General features: G+C 41.6%; 1 protein-coding gene across 5 annotated transcripts in view; it reads right to left on the bottom strand.

The window, feature by feature from the left end:
• Window positions 1-299: 299 nt before the first annotated feature.
• Window positions 300-26,756, bottom strand: part of LOC108426288 (disks large-associated protein 2) — a 202,519-nt gene continuing 176,062 nt past the window's right edge. For all 5 annotated transcript variants that reach the window (XM_017695650.2, XM_037538097.1, XM_037538098.1 and 2 more), the window contains 6 exons: window positions 15,879-16,228; window positions 12,972-13,057; window positions 10,690-11,090; window positions 10,006-10,097; window positions 7,541-7,693; window positions 300-3,783 (listed from right to left, as the gene is read on the bottom strand). In XM_017695650.2, coding sequence (XP_017551139.1) covers window positions 3,568-3,783; window positions 7,541-7,693; window positions 10,006-10,097; window positions 10,690-11,090; window positions 12,972-13,057; window positions 15,879-16,228 — 1,298 coding nt within the window. In that variant the 3' untranslated portion in view covers window positions 300-3,567. The remainder of the gene's footprint in view (window positions 3,784-7,540; window positions 7,694-10,005; window positions 10,098-10,689; window positions 11,091-12,971; window positions 13,058-15,878; window positions 16,229-26,756) is intronic.

Here is a 26,756-nt window from a genome sequence, read left to right as displayed (position 1 = left end):
ATATACTGCTTTTTGTCTGAACTTTCAATACTGTGCTGAAATCATCACGCCTTTGATGTTCTCGGAGACATTCCGGCTTCAGAGTTTCTAGCTTTGAGAACTCTTGTGTCTGAAGGAGGAAGAAACAAAAGGAATCTTTTAATGAAATTCCTCTCCAGGGCATGATCAGGGGAGCGTTATCTGCACCTTTTGTTAACTATTACTAATATTACTATTATCATTATATATATATATATATATATATATATATATATATATATATATATATACACACACACACACACACACACACACACACACACACACACACACATTACAACCTTTTCACTTTGACAACACTCACCTCACATATGCAGTTCAGTCTGTAAACTACACACACACACACACACACACACACACACACACACACACGCACACACACACACACACCTTCTAAGCCGCTTCTCCTTCTGGGTCATGGGGGGTGCTGGAGCCTAGCCCAGCTGTCACTGCGCGGAAGGCAGGATACACCCTGGACGGGTCGCCAGTCCATCGCAGGGCGTAAACTAGACAGTAACCTAATTTGTGTTGTTTGGGCTCTGGACTGAAAAACACCACACTGGTTTTGAAATGAACATAAAAGGATTTGAAGTGTAGAATATCAGCCTTAAAGCTATCTATACCTACAATGGGAGAACATCCCAGTTACATTAAACGTTACTGTGAATTTACTCCAATTTTTCAGCTGTGTGATGACCTGCTTTACGGTCATTAACACTTACTTTTAAGAGGCACCATGTATGCAATATGTATAGCATGAATAGTAGGTAGAGTAGTATGAATCCTGTATAGTTCACCCACTGCAGACACAAACACCCTACAATTAAAGCTGATATTCTACACTTTAACCCCCGAGCCACTGTTTCATTGCAAATACAGAGTCCAGAGCGAAAAAATAAAAAGAGAAATCGTGTCACATTTTGATGAATTACACCGCATAAGTGTAACATAAACCCCTCTAGTGTGCAGAGAGAGGATTTCTTATGAAGAGAAAATTTCTTCGCAAAGATTGTTTCACTGTTGTTAAACTAAAGGCCTTTGTAGAATCGCGGCAAAAGGAAAAACAATACATAGAAAACAGTATTTGCACAACTGAGCAGTGCATATTATGCATCAACCAAACTGCTGATAGTTATCTGATATTTGAGTGGATGTTTCAGGTACAAGCTTTCCATAGCAGCAGCAGAACTGTGTTGTTGTTTGTTTTCTAGATGTTACTAGTAGAAGAGAACAATAAAACTTGATTTTTTTGCAGCAGAGGCAGTACATTCACACGTTTTTGCTAAAGATGACTTTAAGGCTGCCAGGTTAAGGAGTGCCAGTTTGGTTCTCACGGGCGCTGCTATTGTGTATGTATGTAAGCAGCTGCTGAGATAAACTGGACACTATTTATTGTATGCAGTTTAATACTGAGGGACTACAAACAGACAGCTCAGCCATATCAGTGTGTATTAGGGGCAAGGTACTTCACATGGAACATAGTCACTGAAAAGATGATAACTTGGCATTATAGCAGTTAATGTAGGACTTTAAAATGGGAATTTCATGAAAGATGGGCTTTGGGGAGTCGGATAAGCTCAAGGCTTAACCTCCTCCACTGACTATGTGAAAGAAAAGAAAAATGGGGTGAATATTCATTCTAGCGAGATTTCTACCCTGTATTCTGCATCTACTAATATAAAACTCTAAAAACAACAAACGAACCGATTTTACATGTAGTTGAAACTATAGCATCGAAAAGAATTTGGCCCAAATCTGAAAACAGCATGAGAGCAAATTTAAAGTAAATCAGACAAGGTTCCTAAAAAGCCATAACAAATACCATAAATATCTCTATTATATTGTAAATGGAGTCTTTGTGTTTAGATTGCATTGTTTCTTTGCACCTAGAGAATAAAATCTTTTTTTTCCTTATCAGTGTCATGCTGTCTTTTACCAGATGCACTAGTTTTGGTCACAGCACAGCTGTCACAACATGGAAAAAATGTTTGACTAAATCAGTTAAATTAACATTAAATTAAATGTTCCATGTTTTGTTAAAAAAAAAAAAAAACTGTGAGGGACATGAACTTCATTGCTCTTTAAAACAGACGAGGGTCAAAACAGGTGCCTGGTGAACGACAGCTTGAACCGAGAAACTGCAAATAAAAAAAAACCCAAAAAAACCCAAAAAACAGCCATTTGTTTCCATCTTCATCCTTGTGTGCGTGTGAACCGGGCAACAGCATTGAAGAACATCAGGATATACTGTTCTGTGTTCAGTCACATCTAGATATCGTTAAGTCATGTTCATTCAGTCTTTTATGCACACGTTTCTTTCCTTTGATTTCTTTTTCTTAAAGGCGACGGGGGGCTTGGCACATAGTTTCACGTGGTTGAACTCACTTTGCACCAGAATAAAAGTATGATATACAAAAGACTCATTTTTCCATTTTTAAACAAAGACCTCTCCCTCCTACAAGCCAAAGCCCGTAATTAGAGATGCATGTTAACGAACATCTCTATTAAAAACCCCATAGATGGATTATGGTGTTGTGCACATAAGGGCTGGGTGAGGGACTTTATTTAAGAGTATAAAGCAGCACCATATACAGTAATTGAATACTATTAAAGTGTCTTTTGCACCTGCATGTCCCAGACTACATTAGAAGTGGTAAGACCTTGAGGAAGATTGGTGTGCCAAACGCTGATTAGCATTGTATACGATGTAAGCTAAAACAAAACAAAAATATCTCTTCTGGTTTTGTCGCTGAATGAGTCGACGAGTATGAAGTTGGTTCGGCGTGACTATAAGAGGCTCCTTTTCGAAATGGGGTGGGGGGGTAAACCGGTGTGGGCTTTAGAAGCAATCTCAGTAGCGCTCTTTGCAATTCAACTGCAACATTATCATGTGTGTGTCAACATCAACATTTCCCTTGGAAATACAAACAGGAATCATTTGAGGTGCAAAAATGCATTGTATAATATAATATAATATAAAATATCAATATATTCTCTTTTCTATCTAGCAGGTAGAGTCTAGGGTTTGTAAAAGGATCGTGTATCTTTTCAAATTGAGACGATTCGTGTAAAGGTTTACCTCACTAAACTCAACTCAAATGTCATTTCCGTTTTCAACCGGGTGCCTTGTTAGGATTTCGCCAGTGCAGGTACGACCTCCGAGACGGTAGAGGTTACCTCCCGAGAGAAGCTTTATCTGTGGCCACATACTGCAGATGAGCTAAATAGCTGCTCTTTGTGACTCACCCTGAATGTGTTCTAGTCACGTCATGCACAGTCCACTATGGCCCACTTCCATCTGTCTTTTTTCCTCCACGAAGGTCAACAAAATCTCAATCAAGGAGGGGGCCGCCTTCGAGGCCGCGGCGGAGGTCGCAATGAGGGGTTGCTAGCCGTATGCGCATTGAGAGAGCAGAAGAAAGCGTTTAAAGATGAGTGAACAGAGCGGGCAGGACTGTGTGAATGGTTTCTGTAGTAGCAGCACACACAGGTGAGAGGATGGCGCGGCTGGATGGACGAGTGTGGGTTTCATAGTCGTGTCTGGGCCTCGGGGATGTAGATCTCTATACTGTCTGCACGCTCCGTGGCTGAGCTCTGGCGGAAGGATGCAGCCCGCTTGGCGGCCATCAGCCTGCGGCGGGCCTCCTGCCTCTGCCGGTCCTGCAGGTCCAGAGAGCGCTCGCGCATCATCGCCCCACGACCTTTAGGGGGCCTCTTTGGCATGGGAGGAGGCCACTTCCTCTCCTGAAGGAATAAGCCACAGTGAGAGAGAGAGAGAACTGAGAGAGCCTTCAGGAAGGAATAAAAAAAAATCGTGTATTATCATAAAAACATTCGGAATGCATGATGACCTCGGAATCATATCAGTGCCAGTCTGCTTGGACAAAAAAACCATCAACATCAAACAGATGCTTCAATTTCAATCATATTTCAAATTGATATTCGGTTATGTTTACTGTTCTCAGTATGGTCAGGTAATGCTGGGCTACTGTACTAAAATAAAAATAAAATGTGCTGCTTTTTCACTCATTTTATTGCATTTGTAACTATAAATACAAAGAAGAAATACATGTTATATTTATCTGTGATGCTGATCCAGGCAGACGGAAAGTCCAGTTAGTTCTATATTTTATAAATGTTAATGTATTGGGCAGCAGGCACTGGACATTCGCATATCGCTGCATTTCTGTGTTTGTACTTTAGTGATGCAGCCAGGAATTTTCAGGAGAGGTGAGAAAATACTAAATAAAAAATAGAGACTAATAACTGTGATATCTGTTGTTCTGGATGGATAAACGTGACACACATCTGTTTTGGGGTGGATGCCAGAGGGTAGCGATTTTGATGCAGAGAACAAGCAGTTGCAGTCAGGCGGTGGAATTTGTCATTTATTAATTTGATGGTCGTTCTACTGTCAGTTATATAAACAGGAGCATCGCTCAGCCAGTTTTAGCCATAACTGAATTATGTCTATTATGTCTATATTATAATAATGAGTCTATTCTGCAACAACATCTTGACGTCACGTGAGGTGTTTTTAAGCTGTGTGCATTTTTGGACATTTTATCTAGAAAACAAAAAAGTTCTATTTTCAAAGTCAAGCTTAAATACATTTTAAGCCTTAAAAGTAATTACATAGTAAGTGTTTGAATTGATGGGGTCTTAATCACAACATAAACATTCATTTTATTCATTCATCCATCTTTTCTTTTTCTTCTTTCTCCCGAAATAAGACATTTCAATTAGAGTTGTGGTATAAAGCAAAACCACACACAGCCTTTAGACTGACCTGCTACACTGACTTAGGGGGGCAGTTTATTAAAGTAGCTGGTTTCTGTCTGAACTAAAGAAAACTAATGGTACCTCAAATTGACCTCTGCACTGGACAAAATATCTAGCACTGACCTTTATATTTAATCTATGGATCAATGCTGTTCTGGATAAGAAAAAGATGATTTGTCCTAAAACAAGAAATGTCATAAAAATAAATAAATAATAAAAATAATAAATTGAATAATAAAAATAAAAATGCCATCGAAAGCATTAAAGTTAACTTCCTGATAGTGTGGACACTCTGTTAGAACACCTACTTCATATCTTAAAATAAATTACCAGTAAACTGTTTGTGTTCCTGGAAAATTGTTGCTTCTTTTTATGTTTTGCCAGACAGAACCTTATAACTCCAAGCTGAGAGTTTGTTCTGCATTTGAACTGTTCCAAAAAAACTTTGAAATGATTCTGATATTGAACATTTAGGATACATTCGAGGTGTCTGTCATTTTCATGTCTGAAAGAGGCGTGCTCCATGTATCACTACATTTCCATCAGGATCAGTAAAGTGTCTGTCTGTCTGTCCATCTGTCTGTCTCTCTGTCTGTCCATCTATCTGTCTCCCTCTCTCTCTCTCTCAGTTCTGCTGTTTGGACTCCCCAAAATAAATGTGCGTTGCAAGTTCAAACCATCAACAGTATTTTACATTTATTCTTCATTATTTATTTGTGCCATTGTGTCTCCAAATTTACTAAATTTTGGGACAGCAGGGCTTGAATTGTGGGAAGTACTGCTGCTGTAACCCACCACCGCCTCAGCTGTGCTACCAGAGATTTACTAAACTCAACGTAATGTCAGTTGGTCAACTGCTGATGTTGTGACATGATTGTAGATCAAGCAAAATAAACAAACATAATAACAAAATAAACATAAAAAATAAACGGCCTTATTTAATATTTATAATACACAGTCTCTATCAGTATATACACTATATAGACAAAAGTATCGGGCCACTTAAATCGTTGAATTCACATGTTTCATTCAGCGCCACTGCCGCAGGTGTATACAATCAAGCACCTGGTCTGTCTTTACAAACATTTGAGAAGGAATGATCGTTCTAAAGAGTTCAGTGAATTTGGGCGTGGTGCTGTAATCAGATACCACTATTGCCACAAGTCAGTTTGCGAAATTTCTTCCCTCCTAGACATTCTACGATCAGCCGTGAGTGGTATTATTAAAAGTGGAAGTGTTTAGGAACCATAGCAACTCAGCCATGAAGTGTCAGGCCATGTAAAGTTAGAGTCGCCAAGGGCTGAGGCACACAGTGCATGAAGGTCGCCAACACTCTGCTGTCTCAATTACTGCTGAGTTTAAACCTCCTCTGGTATTAACACCAGCAAATACTGCACAGGGAGCTTCATGGCATGGGTTTTCAAGGGTTTGCTGCTGCATGCAAGCCTTATATCACCAAGCACAATGCCAAGTGTTAGTTGGAGTCATAAAGCTGCCACCACTGGACTGAATGCCAGGAGAACATTACCTGCCTGAATGCATTGTGCCAACTGTAAAGTTTGGTGGAGGAGGGATAATGATATGGAGTTGTTTTTCAGGGGCAGGCCTAGACCCAATAGTTCCAGTCAAGGGAAACCTTAATGCTTCACCAGAACAAGACATTTTGGACAATTGTATGCTTTCAACTTTGTGGGAACAATTTAGGAAAGGTCCTTTTCTGTTCCAGCATGACTGAGCCCCAGTGCACAAAGCACGGTCCCTAAAGGCACGGCTTGGTAAGTCTGATGTTGAGGAACATGACTGGCCCTCACAGAACCCTGACCTCAACCCCATTGAACACTTTTGGGATGAACTGGAACATGACTGTGAGCCAGGCCCTCTTGTCCAACATCAGCGTCTGACCTCACAAATGCTCTTCTGGATGAATGGGAAAAACATTTCCACAGACAAACTCCAAAATCTTGTAGAAAGCTTCCGAGAAGAGTGAAAACTCTTCTAGCTGGAAAGAGGGACCAACTCCATAAGAACTGCTATGGATTTATAATGAGATGTGAATAAAGCTCCTGTAGGAATAATGTGTAGGTGTCCCAGTACTTTTGTCCATATAATGTATTTACAGAGTGATACCTACAGCATGGATTTGCACAAATTGTGGTCAATATAGCTGGCTATCATGTTTTTAGCCAGTTGGGTCTTAGATAGGGAAGTAAGATTCTCCCTCAGAACTGTTCTCGTTATCTTGAGCCTCTGAAAATGTAACAGTGGCTGTAATTCCTAAACAGTTGATGCATTATTTTTATTGAAGCCCTTGAACTAAAGCTAAAAATCTACATGGCATGTTTTATTTCAAATCCACTACAGTGGTGTACAGAGACACGATTACAAAAACTGTGCCACTTACGGACCTGAGTGTACATCCTGAGCATTGTAAATTACTGTAGACTCACTGTGTGTAACACTGTCTGCTTCACTGCAAATCTATTCACAGTTCATGATTAAACAAACCACTCGCTTCTCTGCTCAGGGAGTATTAACCCGAGCGTGCTGTTGCCTTCTTTTCAATAATTTAGCTGAATTGTTCTCGAAGTAACTCTTACTTTCAGAGAATTAACTCTGTGTTACGTCTACCAATAAACTTTACTGATCTGAAATCATAAAAGAGAAGAAAGTAGCAGAGATGGATTCCTAGAGGTCACTAGATGGAGTTCAAGCAACTTGCCTTCTCCTCTGGACGCTCCACCAGCCTCCAATCGTTGCTCTTAATCTGCTGCAGCTCATCGAACTTGGCAGTGACGTCATCGATGGAAAGCTGTAGAAGGTCCCAGAATCCAGCTAGGTCCTGAGAGGTGGGCCTGGGCATAGCACTAGGGTCCTGCAGGTGGGGGTTGGGGGGGGGGGCGGGGATTGAATACCTTTGTTAAACAGATTATTGCAAAAATCTTGTTAGAAATAAAGTCACTTTTCTATTTCACTGTTTTTTCCACACAAAATGCAAAACATCTTCTAGATAAGTGGCGCTGCAACATAACATCAAGCTGTTAGACTAAACGAGCCACCACTAGGGGTCACCACCTTGTTTCACTTTTGAAATCCTTTTTCTCACAGAGCTACCTGCACTATTACCACTTCTCACACGATTCAGACAAAGGCAACTCTATTTCAGTATTTCAGTACAATTACAGCAGTGTTATATTTTCCACCAAATAAATCAGCATCACTGAATCAGAGAAAATAAATGTATTCCCATTATCACACGTTACAATTAGTTTCACATTATCATTTTGATATGTCTAAAATACAAAATAGTACATGTTCTGTTATACAGTCAGGCCCAGAAATATTTGGACAGTGACACAATTTTGATGATTTGGGCTCTGCATATCACCACATTGAATTTGAAATGAAACAACTGAGATGCAATTGAAGTTTAGACGTTTAGGTTTAATTCAAGGGGTTTCACCAAAATATCCTATTGAAACCATTTTTCTACAAAGCCTCCTCATTTCAGGGGCTCAAAAGTAATTGGACAAATGAACTTTACCATATATAAAATGTTCATTTTTAATACTTTGTTGAGAATCATTTGCAGGCACTGACTGCCTGAAGTCTGGAACCCATGGACATCACCAAACGCTGGGTTTCCTCCTTTGTGATGCTTTGCCAGGCCTTTACTGCAGCTGTCTGCAGTTGTTGCTTGTTTGTGGGTCTTTCTGCCTTGAGTTTTGTCTTAAGCAAGTGAAGTGCATGGTCGAGCGGGTCGAGATCTGGTGATTGGCTCAGCCACTGCAGAATATTCCACTGCTTTGCCTTAAAAAACTCTTGGGTTGTTTCACAGTAAGTTTTGGGTCATTGTCCATCTGCACTGTGAAGCGACGTCCAATCAACCTTGCTGCATTTGGTTGAATCTGAGCAGAAAGTTTATCCCTGTACACGTCAGAATTCATCCGGCTGCTTCTGTCTTCTGTCACATCATCAGTAAACGCTAGTGACCATTGGAAGTCGTGTATGCCCATGCCATCACATTGCCTCCACCATGCATTACAGACGATGTGGTGTGCTTTGGATCATGAGCCGTTCCAAGCCTTCTCCATACTTTCTTCTTCCCATCATTCTGGTACAGGTTGATCTTGTTACATCTGTCCAAAGAATGCTGTTCCAGAAGTGCCAGGCTTCTTTAGACGTTTCTAATCTGGCCTTTCTATTTGTGAGGCTGATTAGCGGTTTGAACCTTGTGGTGAACCCTCTGTATCTGCTCTCATGAAGTCTTCTCTTTATGATAGACCTGCTCCCTGGAGAGTTTTCTTAGCTTGGGTGGATGTTGTGAAGGGGTTTTTCTTCACCATGGATTCTGCAATCATCACCCACTGTTGTCTTCTGTGGACGTCCAGGCCTTTTTGAGTTCCCAAGGTCACCAGTGCGCTCCCTTTTCCCCAGAATGTACCAAACTGTTGATTTGGCCACTCCTAACATTTCTGCCATCTCTCTGATGGATTTCTTTTTTTTCAGCCTAATGACGGTCTGCTTCACTTCCACTGAGAGCTCCTTTGACCACATGTTGTGGGTTCACAGCAACAACTTCCAAATGCAGATGCCACACCTGGAATCAACTCCAGACCTTTTACTTGTCTAATTGATGATGGATTAATGAGGGAACAGCCCATGCAGCCCATGAAATAGCTTTTGAGATAATTACCTTTGGACCCTTGAAAAAGAGGCAGTTACATATTAAAGAGCTGTAATTCTGAGCCTGTTCCTCCAATTGGGATGTGAATACCCTCAAATTAAAGCAGAGAGTCTGCACTTTAAGCTCATGTTGATTATACAACTGTATTTTGAATATGTTTTGGTAAACAGCTAAAATACCAAAACTTGTGTCACCGTCCAAATATTTCTGTATAACGCAATAAAGAAAATTCCACATTAGAAGTGAAAATTCCAGCATCGCTGATGGGATGAAAACTGGTAGGTGTCTTTTGTCCACATTAGCATTTCTGGGTGAAGTATTCCCTTAACGCCTGTCATTTCACGGCTCTCACTTTCATGTTATTAGCTGCATTAATTCTCCCCAGATAGCACTGCACTAAAATCATTTCTCAGTAATGTGACATTTGACTAGAAAAGTCAAAGAAAAACTGCTAAATTAAATAGTTTTATTATCACAGCATTATATAAGAGTGGACTTACCAGATTTTGCTGACACAGCCAATAGAACTGCTGGAATTTCTGGGACATGAGAAGTTGTGCACTGCCCACAGCACTCCGGATCTTTCCTAAAACTGAAGATACAATGACAAATAGACAAGGGAAAAGAACGTCAGCGGACATTTATAACTGTTTTACTAATTTCATTTTACTGATACTCTCAATTGTGCTTGTTGTTCTCTGGCTCTTTGAAGTGCAGTGTGCGTGTGTGCGTGTGTGTGTGTGTGTGTGTGTGTGTGTGTGTGTGTGTGCCTGCGAGTGTCTCTAAACACTCACTCTCCTCTTTATTTAATGCAAATCCATGAAAACTTAATGACTAAACTCTGGAGGGATGGAGTTCCATCCAAAAGCTTTGGGATGAGCTGGAGTGACCAGAACTGATCATCCAACATCAGTACCTGACTTCACTAATGTTCAATCAGCTCCTCACAGCAATGTTCCAACATCTAGTGTAAAGATGTCCCAGAAGAGTAGAGACTGTTACTGCAGCAAAGACGAACAGGTCTCTACAAACCTTTGGACAAATAGTGCACTTCAGGGAACCTTCCCTACCTACAGATTACATAGCATAGAAACGCTGTAAATATGGCTCAGGACTTCTAGGGGGCAGTACATGGCGATTGTGTGCATGCGATGCCTGATCTGATGACCCCTCAGAACACTCACTCTCCTCAGACAGGTCGTGCTCCTCAGCCTCGCGCTCCATCTCCTTGCACCAGCCCTCCATGCGTTTGGTCTCGTTGTGGAGAAGCTGCATGTACCAGCTGCCGTCACGGCGCAGCGGTGACACGCGGCCCGTCTCGGCCTCCTCCAGTGAGGGCTCCACCAGCCAGGGTTCAGGCTGAGGGCTGGGTGGCCCACTGGGCCGGTAGTCCTCGCGGTAGCTGAAGAGACCCTGCGTGCGCACGGTGCGGACAGCGCCATACTGCGTGGGGGTGCTGGGCTCAGAGTGCCGCTGGAAACCCCCAAACTGCAGACTTTTATCCTCCATCGAAGGGAAGCCCTCCAACTCCATGTCTGCCTGCACTGCTGTCGTCACACTGTTGGAGCGCTTGAAGCGGCCATGCCTGAAAACACACACAAAGGGAGTTTGTGACAAGATACTGATAATATATTAAAACCACAGTAGACACAACTGGGTGACTAACACTACCCATATACATGAATGAAACATGATCATCAATGATAATATTAATAATAACACTATAAAACATGATATTATAAAACACTGGCACATTCTAAGATGTTCTTAACATCCTGCAACAACATTGAACACTAGAGATCACAGGTGAGTAGTTCAGGTCCTGATATTAAAAGTCCTGCCCAGGATTTTGCTCTAGCCACCTACTTTCTTTCCTTAGCTCAAGTCAGCAGAAGAAGCATCCAGGCAGTTGAAACAAAACCCTGGGGAGAATTTTTAACTTCTGGACCTGAACTATCCACCTCTGCTACAGACGCAAAACTCACAAACTTATGGCCGATTCCATATTCTTTACCGCCAAACTGGGTGATTTTATTGGGTTTATTTGTTTTTGTGGGCCACATCGTGTGTCTACATGAACACATGAGACACAAAAGCACAATTCCAGGTCTTATTAGCCAAAGTCACTTTAAATTCTTAAACCAAAAGTCTGCTGACCGTCAGCACAGACTCATGTATAATTATTATTCTGCAGTGTTTTGGCTTGGGTGTAGCAGCAGAAGTCAAATACAGTGTGAGTGCTCTCATCTGCCTCACTTTATTTACCTAAAACTGCAACAGATCAAGCAGAATATCAAACGATCCCACTGCCGATTGCATGCTTGGTTGATTTTGACTGAGCACCAGTATTTACTCCACATTCATTTTCCAAAATATGCCTCAATAAGCTGAATAACCTCTTTATATTCAGCAGCCCATAATACTACCCGGATAATTGCTTCAATTCAAGCAAAGAAAGAAGAAATCAAAATTTCTTTTGAAACATTGTTTTTATTTTTATCAGTTGATCAAACACTCACATTGCACAACTAAGCGAAATATCTACGCCAATTAAAGAAACACTGACTCTAAATGCAGGTCGAGCTGAAGAGTCTCTCTGTCAGCACAACTGACAGCCACTAAGTACAACTCAATCATATTTCAGGAGATACTTCTGAGAAGATAAAATCTCCACTCACATAAGGAAAATGAAAATCAAAGAAAAAAAAAGAATAAACTTAAATTTCCAAATTTGGAGTGTAAAAGCTACAGAGAAACAGGACTCCTAACAACCACCTGGAAGACCTGGTCGACACCTATCAGATAAACAGCACTTAAAGCTTCCATCTCTGAGAGAGAGGAGAAGATCAACCTGCTTCAGATCTGAAAACATCCACTTTCTGTCCATCCTTCCACTGTGAGAAGACCACTCAGCGCTGTGGGTCTGAAAGGATGTGTAGCTGTTCAGTAAGCCCTCACTGAGAAAAGGAGACACTTCTAACAAAGAAGCTGAATGATGGACTGACCACCCCAGAGTCCAGACTTCAACATCACGGAATGTGTTCAGAAAATGATCAGCCAGCTTCTAAGACTGAACTCTGGAGGTGTGTCTACAGATTCCTTTGAGAAAAGAATGGAAGCTGTAATAAACGTCGAGAGTGGCACACTAAGCATTGAAAGCACTCATATTTCATTCAGTTGTTGAGGCTTCTGTTAAATATGTTTCCTTTTTTACATGATGCTGAAAAATGTGTATTTATTGGCCATTTGGACTGATAGTTCTGTATGTTGTGTGAGCAGCCGTTTGAAAGCAGGGTCAAGGAAGAAGATTTGTGTTATCCCTCACTTTCTTAGACTGGTAGCTATAATGTGACAGGGGAGACAGTGACTGGGAGTTGGCAGCTAACACTGTGAGAGGAATTAATAAAAAGAAATTTACAACCAAGTATTAATAATAATGGTCTTGGGCACCCGACGCAGCACTTACCGTTTCTCGTCTTCTACTTGGATCCCCACCGACTGATACTGCGGCAGACCTCTGCTCTCTGGCTCTGAGTCTGTGGCTGCTTCCACCTGGAAAGGGGAGAAATATATTCAACAAAGGTAAACAACCGCTTGAACTGGTTCAGCCTGTCAGCAGACGACAGCTCCCCCCGGCGCCACAAGAGCCGCTTGCGTATGGAGGTCAGGGTGGGGAAGGCATGGGTGATGGATGTGCGGCTGGAGGTGTGCTAAAACTCACTGATCCTGAGAGAACGGCTGCAGCTGCTTCAGGCACAAACCTTAACACACACACACCGTTCTCCACACACACTGCACTGCTCATACTTATCATCCTTCACACACCCAACGGTCTTCCTGCCAGTTAACAGAAGGTTCTGTGTTAAAATGCTCCAAATGAGGAAAAACTCCAGATATTCATGATTTAACTGTAGAATTATGACATCTGAGACATGCCCAGTTCTCTTTCTAAGCACTGGCTCCATCACTGGAAGATGACAAGTTCAATTCCTGCCGATGCCTTCATGGCAACCCTTCATGGCCGAGAGTCTAAAATGGCAAAAATTGGCCTCGTTCTGAATGGGTGGGTAGCACAGTCCTCCATCTCCCCCCACTGCTCGGCACAAAGCCAGCCAAGGTGAGTCTGTGAAAATGCTTCAGGTGTCTACTATAAAATCTTTGGGAATTACCTTTCGTGGGAATTTGAGTTGGAGTGAACATCTAAACTGGGTTAGAAAAATACATAAATCGACTGGTATAATGAGGAGGGCTGGTCATCTGGACACACATTGTCTTCTTACTCTTTATTACAGTCTAATTCATCCATCTATTTCATGTTGGAGTCTAGGCAAACACTTTTTCCTCTCCACAAAATTTTGGTCCTCCGTAATTGTTTCTGTTAAGATCGCAACTTAATCAGATTCAGATGTTAATCAGATGTTTATAATTTTATATATTATAATAATATATTTTTTCAAATGTGTTTTTATTTATAAGATACATTCAAGTGAAGGAATAATATCAGTTTAAGGATAATTTCACAGCAAATTCCATCCATGTTCAACTCACCAATCTTCATCTTCCTAAATTTCTTACTTGTAAAAGTCCATTTTTGAGGTACTCAGATATGGAATTGTCATTCCTATTTGGCAAAAACATCAAATATTATAAAAGATGCTTAAAAGAAAATGTAATACTCATACTGTAGTTGTTTTTCCTCTGCGATGTTGTCTATATATCCAGGTTTTATTTGCTTCATTTATTATTATGATACATATATCATAACTATTGCTCAGGAGTTAATATAGGTGTATAAATTTACACCTCACAAACATATGTATTTACTAATTTCATGTATATATGCACGAACGTCCTCACGCACATACCCAACACACATATGCTGACACGTTTAGATGTTTTTGTTTTGCGTTATGCTGATATTTAGGTTATTTGCTGTCTATTCTATGCCATTATTCTGTTTCACACGCTATTTTGTATTATCCACAATATTGTGAAATTTTGAAATGATTGAGATGGAGGCTTTATACAAGCCTATTAGGGTTTTTTGTCTCTCCCTGCACTGTGTATTATGTAACCTTTGTTTATTTTGTGTATATTTCAGATGGGCATAATAAACTACTACTGCTTTCCTTCGCCCTCCCGGCTTGATAGCATCGTGTGAATGAGGAGACCTAGTAAGTGGGTGGAGCTGGGAAAAAAATGCAGTTTTGGCCAGAAATGAAAAATCCAAACACTTAATTGGATTTTTGAAAAGTATGTTTGAGACAGTGTGCCACAACAAAGCCTCATTTGCTGAAAAGACATTTTGAAAAGACCACTTTCATATATACACCTTGAGTTACTGTTTCAATTCATCTGCGTTGAAAACACTTACAAATGTTTTGAGTCCCTGTTTCAGATAAACCAGCTATTCAAAGCACTGTTTCCATTTAAAGTGTAGTGCCAGCTTACATAGATCATATTTAGGACAGTTTCAGGCCTTTGTCCTCATATACATTACTGAGATTTGTGACTACACACATACATGCATAAGAGATCCTGCTGGTGTGGGTTTCCTCTCTTTCAATGACTGATACAAAAGTGTCTTGAGTGCTAATAGCTCCTCCTTGTGGACGATAATCAGGATGTTTTCTAATTTAAAATTTCAATTAATCATGGCCAATTCAGCAGAATAACATTAACCTTACACAAACATGTGTTCAGTGCCAGAAACCTTTACTGCTTTTAAAGAAACCCTACCAATAAGAGATGAACATGTGAATGGCAATGATGAGAGGGACGAGTCCGAAGGGGGAGGATGGAGCAGATTAATGTTGCGGTCACCCCTGCTGGATCTGTGCAGAACAAACAGAGGTTCTTGGTCACATTACTTCATTTGCATCCGGTGTTACGAGATGATTTAATCATGCACACAGTACACAGAGAGGAGATACACTGAGTGTTTTTACAACACCTAAGAAAGAAAAAAGCCATAAATCGACCATCATATTGCTAATCTATTGCAAATCTGTGCTGATAGTGCCCCCTGCGCTAACATTCCCCACTAACGACTTTGTTAGTCATTCTGATAAATGTGAGCTGTGTTGGTGTTGCAGGCAGTGGAGCAGCTGGTGTGGCCTCAAGGGGAGTGGACGTCTATAGCACATTAGCATCATTAATCCTTATAGTTCAGGCTCGGCGCGGGTCATTCCGGTAGCCCGTCCTCGGCTCCACTGCATCACGACTCCGATCCCGATTTATGACTCCCACAATACACTGGCTTGGCGGGTGACTCACTCTCTATTTGTATGCTCCTGGTTGCTCCAGGCTCTTGTGCGGGAGTGGGCGAGCGAGCAGCTGGGTTATAAATAAACGGGAGGTGAAATGAGGTTACCTGAATTCCAATGGAGGAGCGCGGGGTCTTGAGGTATTCCTCCGCTTTGGACACCAGGATGGCCTTGTCACAGGTCTGCACCGAGGTGTGGCTGCCCGTGAGCCGCTTGGTCTCCATGGCCAGTGTGACGGCCTTGGCGCTGTCCAGGCTGTCGGTGGATGTGAAGATGGCCCTGCCCAGGCTGTCCGTGGTCCAAAGGCCGCCGCGGGGCAGGCGTCCCTCATGATAAGCATCCTGCGTGGACTCCGTGCTGCTCTGAGCCGTTACTGAGATGATGGGCTTGGTGGTACTGCGGGGTGGCACAGGGGGAGGCGTCTTCTTATAGTCAGGCGTGTATGTCACCGTTGCTTCTAGACATAAAGAGGGCACAGGGCAGAGAGCCGCATGATTACGACACTGTAAGAGTCTCATAATGAGGAAGCAAAAGGATCATATGAGCAGGATAATAAGGCAGAGGTGAGGTGAATGGGCTGAAGTGTAATGAGGGATTATGTAAAATGCAGGAGAAGTGTGCCTGTACAGTGTGAGAAAGGCATGGTGTTGTTCACAGCCTCAGGCCATGTCCTACAATGCTGCAGCGGTTAAACAGCTTGTCTTCCAGGTAGTTCGGGGATTTTGAGGGAAGTATAGTTCCTTTCAAGTGTAAATGAGAGTGTGATGATAATCCGCCCAGATGGTGTCTACAGTGAAATAAGTCTTAATGAGAGACACATGCACTTCAGAGGAAGGCTTCAAAGAAATCTGAGCAACTGGACGTAGCCTTCAATACTCAGAGTTGATTTATGTTTCTCCTGTTATCATAAAGGCCTCTTCACGGCCACATCACTTCGCTCCCTCACAGCTGTTTGCTGACAGTTTCAGTATAATGTCTGTAGTTTCCTTCAGAAACAAATCCTATATGGAGTAAATTACTGCTCTTGGGACAAACCTTGTATCTCGTTTTTTGTATTTTTTTTAGGTCTTTAATTTTAATTTAAAAATGCCTGTTGCTCTTTACATTTTGTGTAAATTCCCTGATGAATGACTTGGAAAAATCGGTTCTATCGACATTAAATATCGACTTCTCCTGTAAAGTTGTCATTTTGGAGATACAAGGTTTCTTCCTACAACAGCGAAATGTGAAAGCTCTTTGCTTCAATCGTTGTTAATTCATGCCAATCACAGCAAATTAATAAAATGTTAAGAAGCATATTCAGTTTTTCTAAGTTTACTGTTTATAGTGTAGTATAATCTGAATACTTGAGTGCTTACTTGTTCCATTTGTAAGCCACAAAAATTGTAGCTTGGACAAATTTCACCAGCAAGCCTTTAGATACAACAGTTATTGCTACTATGTAGAAAATGTTAAACTGCAAATAAAAAACAAGCTGCAAACCCAGAAAACACTTTAATCAAAATGATAAAATGGGCGCTGCATTTTACAAACGCGCTGCCAATTCATAGACACAGCAAATTGAAAGCACTTTCATCAGAATGACGACACCAACACTACATTTCACAATCGCGCTGAAAACACAGTACATTTACGGCATTTGGCTGACGCTCTTATCCAGAACGACTTACAATTTGACCATTTTACACAGGTAGACGAAGGCGGTGTTAGGAGTCTTGCCCAAGGACTCTTATTGGTATAGTGTAGGGTGGTTACCCAGGTGGGGGACTGAACCCCAGTCTACAGCATAGAAGGCAGAGGTGTTAACCACTACACTAACCAACCATCACAACCACATACAACTTCAGAAACGCTGATCAGCCAGTCACAACACAACAAATATGTTTTCCCACAAACCTATACCAGTAAAAGTATGTTCATTTTTATTTGAGCAGATTATTACTATCACTGTAGAATAATGGGACACTGTAGATGTTAAACTAGTAATACCAGACTAACTACCACAGAACAGCTGTGACACATCAAACAGTAACCCAGCCAGCCAGGTTAACCCTGAATTTGGGATGTCATTGTCCCGTTTGAGCCATTTGACTCTTCCAGAAACATTTCTGTTATATTGTGACTGACTTTGCAGCATTTCTGAAGTTGCATGCATTTTTTCTTTATTTGCAAAACGTTGATGAAAGTGTTTTCTGCATTTGCAGCATGTTTGTGAAATATAGTTCAGGTGTACGTCATTTTGATGAGTGTTTATTATGCTGGCGGCACATTTATGAGACTGCAAACTGTTTTTAATCGTACTGTGAACAGGGTCTTGTCGGCCACTGTAGAAAATGCATGATGAGCTGTTTGATATGTTATTAAATAGCAGTTAATTAGAGTTTTATACTCTAACTGAGCACTGTATAATAAAATATGATTGACCCATCTACAGCACATTCACCAGCAATTTGAAGAACCCTTTAATCGAAGGGTTCTTTGAGCGTTAATGGTTCTACACAGAATCACTTTCTTTATGAAAAGTTCCCTTGAAGAGCCAACTTTATTCAGTGTGCACTAAAAGTGTAAAACTATTTTTGAGCCCAGGAGCAGATCGGAGAACCCATCTCTGGTCCTTGTGAAATCAGTGGTCTGGGGTTCGCTTCCTCTGAGCTCCGGTGCCGTCCACTGCACGTGTGGAAGCTATGTGATCCTAGCACCATGTGTGGGGCTTCGATTTATGGCATCAATTCCATTATTGCGTCACTTCCCAATCTGTAGCACCCGGGGAGCAGTTGGGGGTTAGGTGTCTTGCTCAAGGACACCTCAGTCATGTGTCTTTGAGCAAGACACCTAACCCCCAACCCCCAAATGAAAACATAAACAAAAAGATGACACATTCCCTGTTGTTATGCCACAATTGGAGACTATTTTATGTATAGATGTTGGTGCATTTGAGGTGCATAGCTTTGCTCTATCTGCAAAAAACCACTAAACGATATGGGGACAGAACTACTGCATATGAGACGTAGGCTTTATATGGTATAATGTACACTCCTAGCTCACCCTAGCTAAATCACCAGCTAAACAAAATCTGTTGACATTTCCACCAAAATGAATCTTAAAAATAACCAGCCAACCTCTTTTATGAAGAACAGTGTATGCATGTTCATAACCTAGTTCATTAAGCACTCTAGATTTGTCCTAGCTAGAATTCACTTAATTAGAAACAAGTGAGGGTAAACTGTTCCAATATGACATTTCCAAAACCTCATTAAAAGAGAAATCAAAGCATGTTGCTCAATAACGAGGAGAAGGTAATAATACCGCAGTGTTACATGGACAGAGGTGAACAGTGTTAGTGCCCCAGAGCCGTGGGCTTTCCTGTGTTCATAGTTAAGATTAAGTGACCCTTATTCGTCCCACCACGGGGAATTTCACCTCCGCATTTAACCCATCCGTGAAGTGAAACACCACATACACACTAGTGAGTACACAGACACTAGGGGGCAGTGAGCACACTTGCCCGGAGCAGTTGGGGGTCAGGTGTCTTGCTCAAGGACACCTCAGTCATGTGCTGTCGGCTCTGGGGATCAAACCGGCGACCTTCCGGTCACGAGGCTGGTTCCCTAACCTCCAGCCCATGACTGCCCATAAAGCGTTCTTATAGTCATGACTGAAAGCCAACTGCTGCACCAACAACCAGTGCCTTTCATTCATCACTGAGAGATTCTGTATTTGTGTTTGTGCTGTAGGAAAAATAAAAGATTCCCTGTTATTTACAGACTGTTAGGTTGGAACAGAGTTCAGACGAGTGCAGATCTAGATAAATGGTAGCTTTAATAGTAACCAGAGGAAAACCCAAAATCGTAGTCACAAAACAGTCCAAAGAGATGAAACACGGAGCAATCCAGACAGGCAACAGTACAAAAAGGGCAAGGCAAAAGCTCAGAAAACGTGAAGGCAAGGCAAGGCAAGGCAAGGCAAGGCAATGGTCAAAATACACAAAGAGGCAAACATGAAGACACGCTCAGTAAGTCACCAGGATACTGTACTTCACAACCCTACGATACTAAGCCCGGGCTTAAATGCTATCTACCACAGGTGTTGTAAGTTAGTACTCAGGGGACAGGTGGATTGAACAGAGTCCTTGGTCACGTGTGTTCCCTGGGACTCCTGGGAAATGGAGTCTGTGTCGGATTCTGGTTGTGACTGAGCAGTCACGTGATCTCCCAAGGGCTGCTGGGAAGTGAAGTCCGTGGAATGCGTGACACAGACTGACACAGACTGATAGTAAAAAGCTATGCATGTCACCAGGGGTCGGCAACTCCAACGTAAAATAGAGACACTTTGTCCTTTCAATAAAAATCAGTCCACTCTGGAAGCCACAACATTTGATGTCCATTTTACCATCTTGGCTGTAAATATGTCTCAGTATGATTTCATGTCCTGGTGTAGGCTAATAAATATAATGTAATCAAAAATGCAGACTTTGCTCTGCTTTAACCTTTAGCTCAGCTATAGCTGCTTTTCTCACATCTTCAGCAAGAAACTTTTCCAAAGGTAAAGCAGTTTCCTGTAAAATGTCTGTCAATGTTCAACTTTTCAGGAGGCTGAAGTCGCTTCTCGTCCTCCGACTTCTTGATCGAATGCCTGATGCGCCACAATATTACTGCTGCACCATTTAAGGTTGAATAGGAAAATTCGAAGAAGAAACTGGTGCTGGACTTCAGCCTCATGACATTTTAGTGTTTTACATTTTCTCGTTGCAGATTAAATATATCTGGACACCAGCTGGAGTGGTTATAAAAGCAAAAAAGTCCATTCGTCTCTAAATGATCAATGTTCGTCTTAAATCTTTCTCTTTGCCTTTTCGTTAGCTCCTAGCTAGGTGAGACTGTTGTCGGCATTTCTATGGTGGCCAGTAGTCTCTGTGCCAACCTTCAGGGTTAAAGGGTGAATCAGCAGTTCTACATTAACTCCAGTGTTTAAGGGCACTTATTGTTAAACTGTGTTGAACGATCAGCAGAGCTTTATTTTACAGCAAAGGGGGATTATTTTATTTTTGCCTAAAAATCTAATTCTGCTGTAGAGCTGCAAAAGGGGGCAGTCGTGGGCTGGAGGTTAGGAAACTGGCCCTGTGACCAGAAGGTTGCCGGTTCGATCCCCAGCGCCGACAGTCCATGACTGGGGTGTCCTTGAGCAAGACACCTAACCCCCAACTGCTCCCCAGGCACTGTGGATAGGGCTGCCCACCGCTCTGGGCAAGTGTGCTCACTAGTGTGTATGTGGTGTTTCTTTTCATGGATGGGTTAAATGCGGAGGTGGAATTTCCCCGTTTGTGGGATTAAAAAAGTATCACTTAACTTAAAAGGCAGTAACAGATCTGTATACGGCTGAGGAGCCATATCTGGCCAACCAGATACAAACTGGAAAAATCTCCCATTATGCCAGAACAGCAGGGGTGTGTCAGCATGTTATTTATTTATTTTTGGTTCTATCTTCTCAAAACTCATTCCTGATCTTTCCAGTCTTCATCTGCAACATCTACGTAATACGCCTATATTCTTCTGCGACCATACATGCGCTCGGCATGCTTATTTCTGGTTGAAGTGACGGGAAATGCACTTGCTCTATTTCTGTTTGTTTGCTATTTGATTTTCTGATCAGTTTATGAAACTATAAAATGAAGCTATTTCCTAATTCTTGCACTGATAATAACAGAACCAAAAGCGAGAATCAACACCGATTTTTGAATTGAAAATCAAATGACCCAGGCTACACAGACCTTCAGCCAGCCCCGGTTTACGGTTACCTTCATCACACAGTAATAACTTAACTGTCCGGGAGAAGTGAGCTAAATTGTGCTATGATAAATCTGCATTTTTGGAAAACAGCAGGGTAGAGTTCATAAAGTTTATTACATGCTCACTGCTCAAATGTGCACGGTGGCATGTTCTTAGTGATCAATATGTCAACCAAAGCATAGAAATAGCAACTGTTCACCATTAGAAACCTGTGAGATGAGTCACAGAGCGAAACAGAATGAAGAGGAGAGAGAGCGGAAGAACGAAGAAAGACATGCAGAGACAGAGGGGGAGAGGAAGAGACAGAGAGAGAGTATGATTCACTGCAGAGATTAAAATAGAACCGAAAATGAAAAGCTTGTATAACAGCGCAACACTGCTGCCCATTCATGACTGAAGCCAGTTTACTCACAGTTATTGGTTGCTGCTACATCTTCTTCACTTATGCGAGGCACAGTTTTGTGTTTAGGCTACTTTTCTGTTAATGCTTTTAAATGGCCAGGGCAAAAGTTTTATTACACACTTCTGTAACCTAAGAATAGCGTAGGCAGACTGCACTGACGGACCTGTGCTTCACATCAAGTCTGGTTGCCTGTGCTTTTCATACCCACAGCCTGACCTCCTGCCTCCTTTTTAATCTCAAATTTTCAGTCCTTTTAAAGTGATTCTTACTCGCTACATGTCTAACCTCTGAGCACTGAAAGACACAGAAAAAGCAGCACAATATTATTAACCAGCTGGATGGGACAAGTAAGCATGTGTGAAGTGTAAGGTTCGACACTCAGCACCTATTATTTTAATATTAAGCAATACTTTGCTAGTTGACTTATATGGATCACTCTGGTTATATGGATGTCTCTACCAAAACACAGTTTTTGTCTGTGGGCGGGGCCTAATTTTAGCCACACCCATGCACTTTGACCTAGAAGTGAGACTGCAGATCCCATTAAGTTAAGTGATACTTTTTTAATCCCACAATTCCCCGGGGAAATTCCACCTCCGCATTTAACCCATCCATGAAGTGGAACACCACATACACACTAGTGAACACACACACTAGGGGGCAGTGAGCACACTTGCCTGGAGCGGTGGGCAGCCCTATCCACAGTGCCTGGGGAGCAGTTGGGGGTTAGGTGTCTTGCTCAAGGACACCTCAGTCATGGACTGTCGGTGCTGGGGATCAAACCAGTAACCTTCCGGTCACAGGGCCAGTTCCCTGACCTCCAGCCCACGACTGCCCCTTATGTTGTAATTTTTCCCATTATTTTGTTAGTATATTGTAATGTTGGTAAATCTGTCCCAAAGTCTGAAAATCAATTTGGACCATTAAGAACTGTAACTACAGAAACACATATTTTCTGAAATTTGTTTAATTTGTTTAAATTAATGAAAGATATTATGATTTTGTGCATGTACAACTGTTTAAAGCTGTGTTTGCTGACCATGTACCGTTACTACTATCATGTGATGAATAAAAATTAATGTTTAAGTAAGTTTTTTCCCCTTTTTTCCTGTAAAGTCACTGTTTTGAAGATACAAATTATCTCGAAAATATCAGCAATTAATTAATTCTGCTACTTTAAGGCCTCTCATTGCTGATACAGGCATCCAGTTGCACACACACACACACACACACACACACACACACACACACACACACACACACACACACACACACACACACACACACACACACACAGTTTATACAGTCTCCATAGTGAAGCACCAATATAATGAGCCATACAAGAGTCTGTGGTCACTATAGTCAATGCCAAACGTGGGCTAAAGAGGAATAAAGTCCCCCAGCATTGGGAAGTGGAGAGGTGGAACTGTATTTTCAGGAGTGATGGAGCTCCATCCAATTCCTTTGGGATGAGTTGGAGTGATCCAGATTTGGCCATCCAACATCAGTACCTGACCTCACTAAATCCTCACAGCAATGTTCAATATTTAGTGTAAAGTCTTCCAAGAAGAGTAGAGGCTGATGATGCAGCAAAGGGGGACAAACTGACTATTAATATGTATAATTTGTACATCCCACTAATAAAAGTCTGCTCCTAATTGCAAAAATCTCAAATTAAAAGAACTGTCATTCAATTCATACAGGTGTAAAAATGCTGTGTTGTTAATCATAGGCCATTTTTTCCTAGAATAAGCTCTGGAATTATGTTCCTATGGGGGTCATTTTGAGCCCAAGTGAAATCTACTTCCAGCATCCAGCATCACCTCATTCTTAGGGAGTTTTACTTGCCATTGACACGTGACATCAAACACATGAGCAGCAAAAGCTGACAGAAATATTACAATTGCCATTGAGTTCCTACCCTACAATCTAACCCCACAGAATTAGCATCTCAGATGAAAGAGGATCAAAGTGTCAGCTGCTGAGGTTGTATTTATTAGTCCTGTCCCCAGTGAATCTCAGCAAGGAGGAGCTTGGCTAATTGGATGATATTACAGATGGTTTATATCTGCATTTAATATGCAGTTACAGGAAAAATCTATGTGGAATTTTTTTTGTCGAGCAGTGTTGGAGTGTCCTATAGTGTTCATATGTGCCTTCCTTCAAACAGATTTCCGTACACTCATTAAATGCTGAGCCATATGGCTTCCGTTGCTGCGTTGCATCATAGGAAATCGTTTGTGGCACAGACAGAACTTTGAACAATAGTGTTGCAAAGGGAGAAGAACACAACGCTCACAGAAGTTTTGCGGGTGCATGTTGTGACTTTTCTGGGTCTTAAAAAAAGCCACAATATGAAATGCACAGTATGATATGCCGAATCGGCGGCAGCACGACAACGATGCACAAACAAAACTAAAGCATCAAAGTTCCAACACAGTTTGCGCTCCTGCTCATAGCTGGTGAGTGTCCTCAACAAACAAGCCTAAATGGCTAAGGCCAGCCTAGTAGAGGCAATGTTAGGCTCCCTGTTAGCCAACAGAATGTCTCGCAGAAGAGACGAACATTTCAGTGACATTTCAGTAAGTACAGTGTAGTGAAATTAATGTCACACTAATGTAGCAATTCAATAATGAAACGGTCAGTCTCGAGACTAAAGCTGGAGAGGTTGCTGACCGTTTTAGGATGCTTTCAGGACCATGAAGTTGCACGTACACTTAAACACTACAGGACATACAGTCGTGAAATCATGAATGTGCCAATCGTTTATGCCAGACACCTTTAGCCAGTGTTGTATCAGCTCTTGATCTGGAAGACATGCCAAACTCAGAATCATATAAATGGTGAGAAAGTCAGGAAATAGGAAAGGTGAAAAAAAAGTATTATTTTATTATATTTATTTATTAGTATTATATATCATTATTTTATTTTCTATTTACCATACCGTGGAATCCTTATAGGAGAAATGTTAGCTAGCACTTGCCAGGCTATCTGCGGCCAGCTCAGCTTATTTCTAATGAAACAGTATAAGAGTTCTTAGACTTTTAGTCAAAAATGTTCAAGAGATTTATCAATTGTGGAAGTAATTGCTCGTTGCAGCCCTACATTTTATGCTCAGTTCTAGTATCGATTTCAGTCAAGAGTGCAAAAAAACTACATAACTAGTTTGTGAATGAAGCGTCCATTCTTTTTAATCCTTCATCCAATATCTAACCTCACTAATGCTCTTGTGGCTGAATATGATCAAGTCCTCACAGGAATATTTAACATCGAGTGTAAAGCCTTCCTAGAAGAATAGAGGCTGTTACAGCAGCAAAGGGGGACAAACGCTCAACTAACATATAAGGATGTGATACTAAGGTGTCCACATACTTATGGCCCAGTAGTGTATGTGTAAGAGAGAGTGTATAACAATCAGATTCTGGTGAGACCTCATGAGACTGGTTATGTTTGCTGCTAAATCAACCAGGAAAATGGGTCATGAAGGTCCCCACTCACCCAGCACACACACTTTTTGTCCCGCTCCCCACAGGTAGGAGGCTGTGGAGCATTAAGAGTAAAACAACCAGACTGAGGAACAGCTTCTTCCCTGAAGCCGTAAGACTTTTAAATTGCAATTAGACGTCACTGCAATGGCACTTTGTGTCCACTTATTTACCTCTGCTGCTGTACTGAACTAGTGCCCCCACTATATCACCCCTCCACTATATCACCCCTACACGTCACTCTATACATGTCACTTTATACATCACCAGTATTAAGATGTACACCTTCTATCTCGTACTCATGCTGCTGTGGTCCATGCTGCTGTTATTTGTCCACCCCTTTATTTGCACGTTCTATTTATTGTTTGTCTATCTATCTATCTATCTATCTATCTATCTATCTATCTATCTATCTATCTATCTATCTATCTGTCTATCTATCTATCTATCTATCTATCTATCTATCTATCTATCTGTCTATCTATCTATCTATCTATCTATCTATATGTCTATCTATCTATCTATCTATCTATCTATCTATCTATCTATCTATCTATCTATCTATCTATATACTGAATCAAACCACACAAAAGACTGGCTAACTGCTCACGGCCTACTACCTACACACGTTGCACCCACCACAAAACATGATTGATTCAGTCTGTCACTCCAAAACCAGCCACTCTGCATGCTCTAAGATCCTTTATGCCCTAAACGGGATTATTAAGATTAAGAGACCCTTATTAGTCCCACAGCGGGGAAATTCCACCTCCACATTTAACCCATCCGTGAAGTGAAACACCACATACACACTAGTGAGCACACACACACTAGAGGGCAGTGAGCACACTTGCCCGGAGCGGTGGGCAGCCCTATCCACAGCGCCCAGGGAGCAGTTGGGGGTTAGGTGTCTTGCTCAAGGACACCACAGTCATGGACTGTCGGCTCTGGGGATCGAACCGGCGACCTTCCGGTCACAAGGCTGGTTCCCTGACCTCCAGCCCACAACTGCCCAAGCTAGTTACCAAAACTGAACCTGTACTATGGTGGGTTGCACATGTAGCTGGCTAACTACACTAGCACTAGCATAGCCCAGCAGGGTACAGCTCACTACACAACAGCTCTATTTTTTATCTTTCCGTTACATCAATGCGAGACATTACATTTGTGAGTCTTTGTCCTCTAAATGTGTGTTTTATAGCAATGGTTTGCTGGAAACTCGCCTGTGTCGTGGTGGGAAGCACTCACATTAGCTTAACCTAGCAGGCTACAGCTTGAAGCACTAAAGAACCTGTGAATCTATCACTTCAA

This window comes from Pygocentrus nattereri, chromosome 4 (genome assembly GCF_015220715.1).
Source record: "Pygocentrus nattereri isolate fPygNat1 chromosome 4, fPygNat1.pri, whole genome shotgun sequence".
NCBI lineage: Eukaryota > Metazoa > Chordata > Actinopteri > Characiformes > Serrasalmidae > Pygocentrus > Pygocentrus nattereri.
Note: the sequence above shows the minus strand (reverse complement) of the source record. Positions and strands in the feature narration are given on the sequence as shown.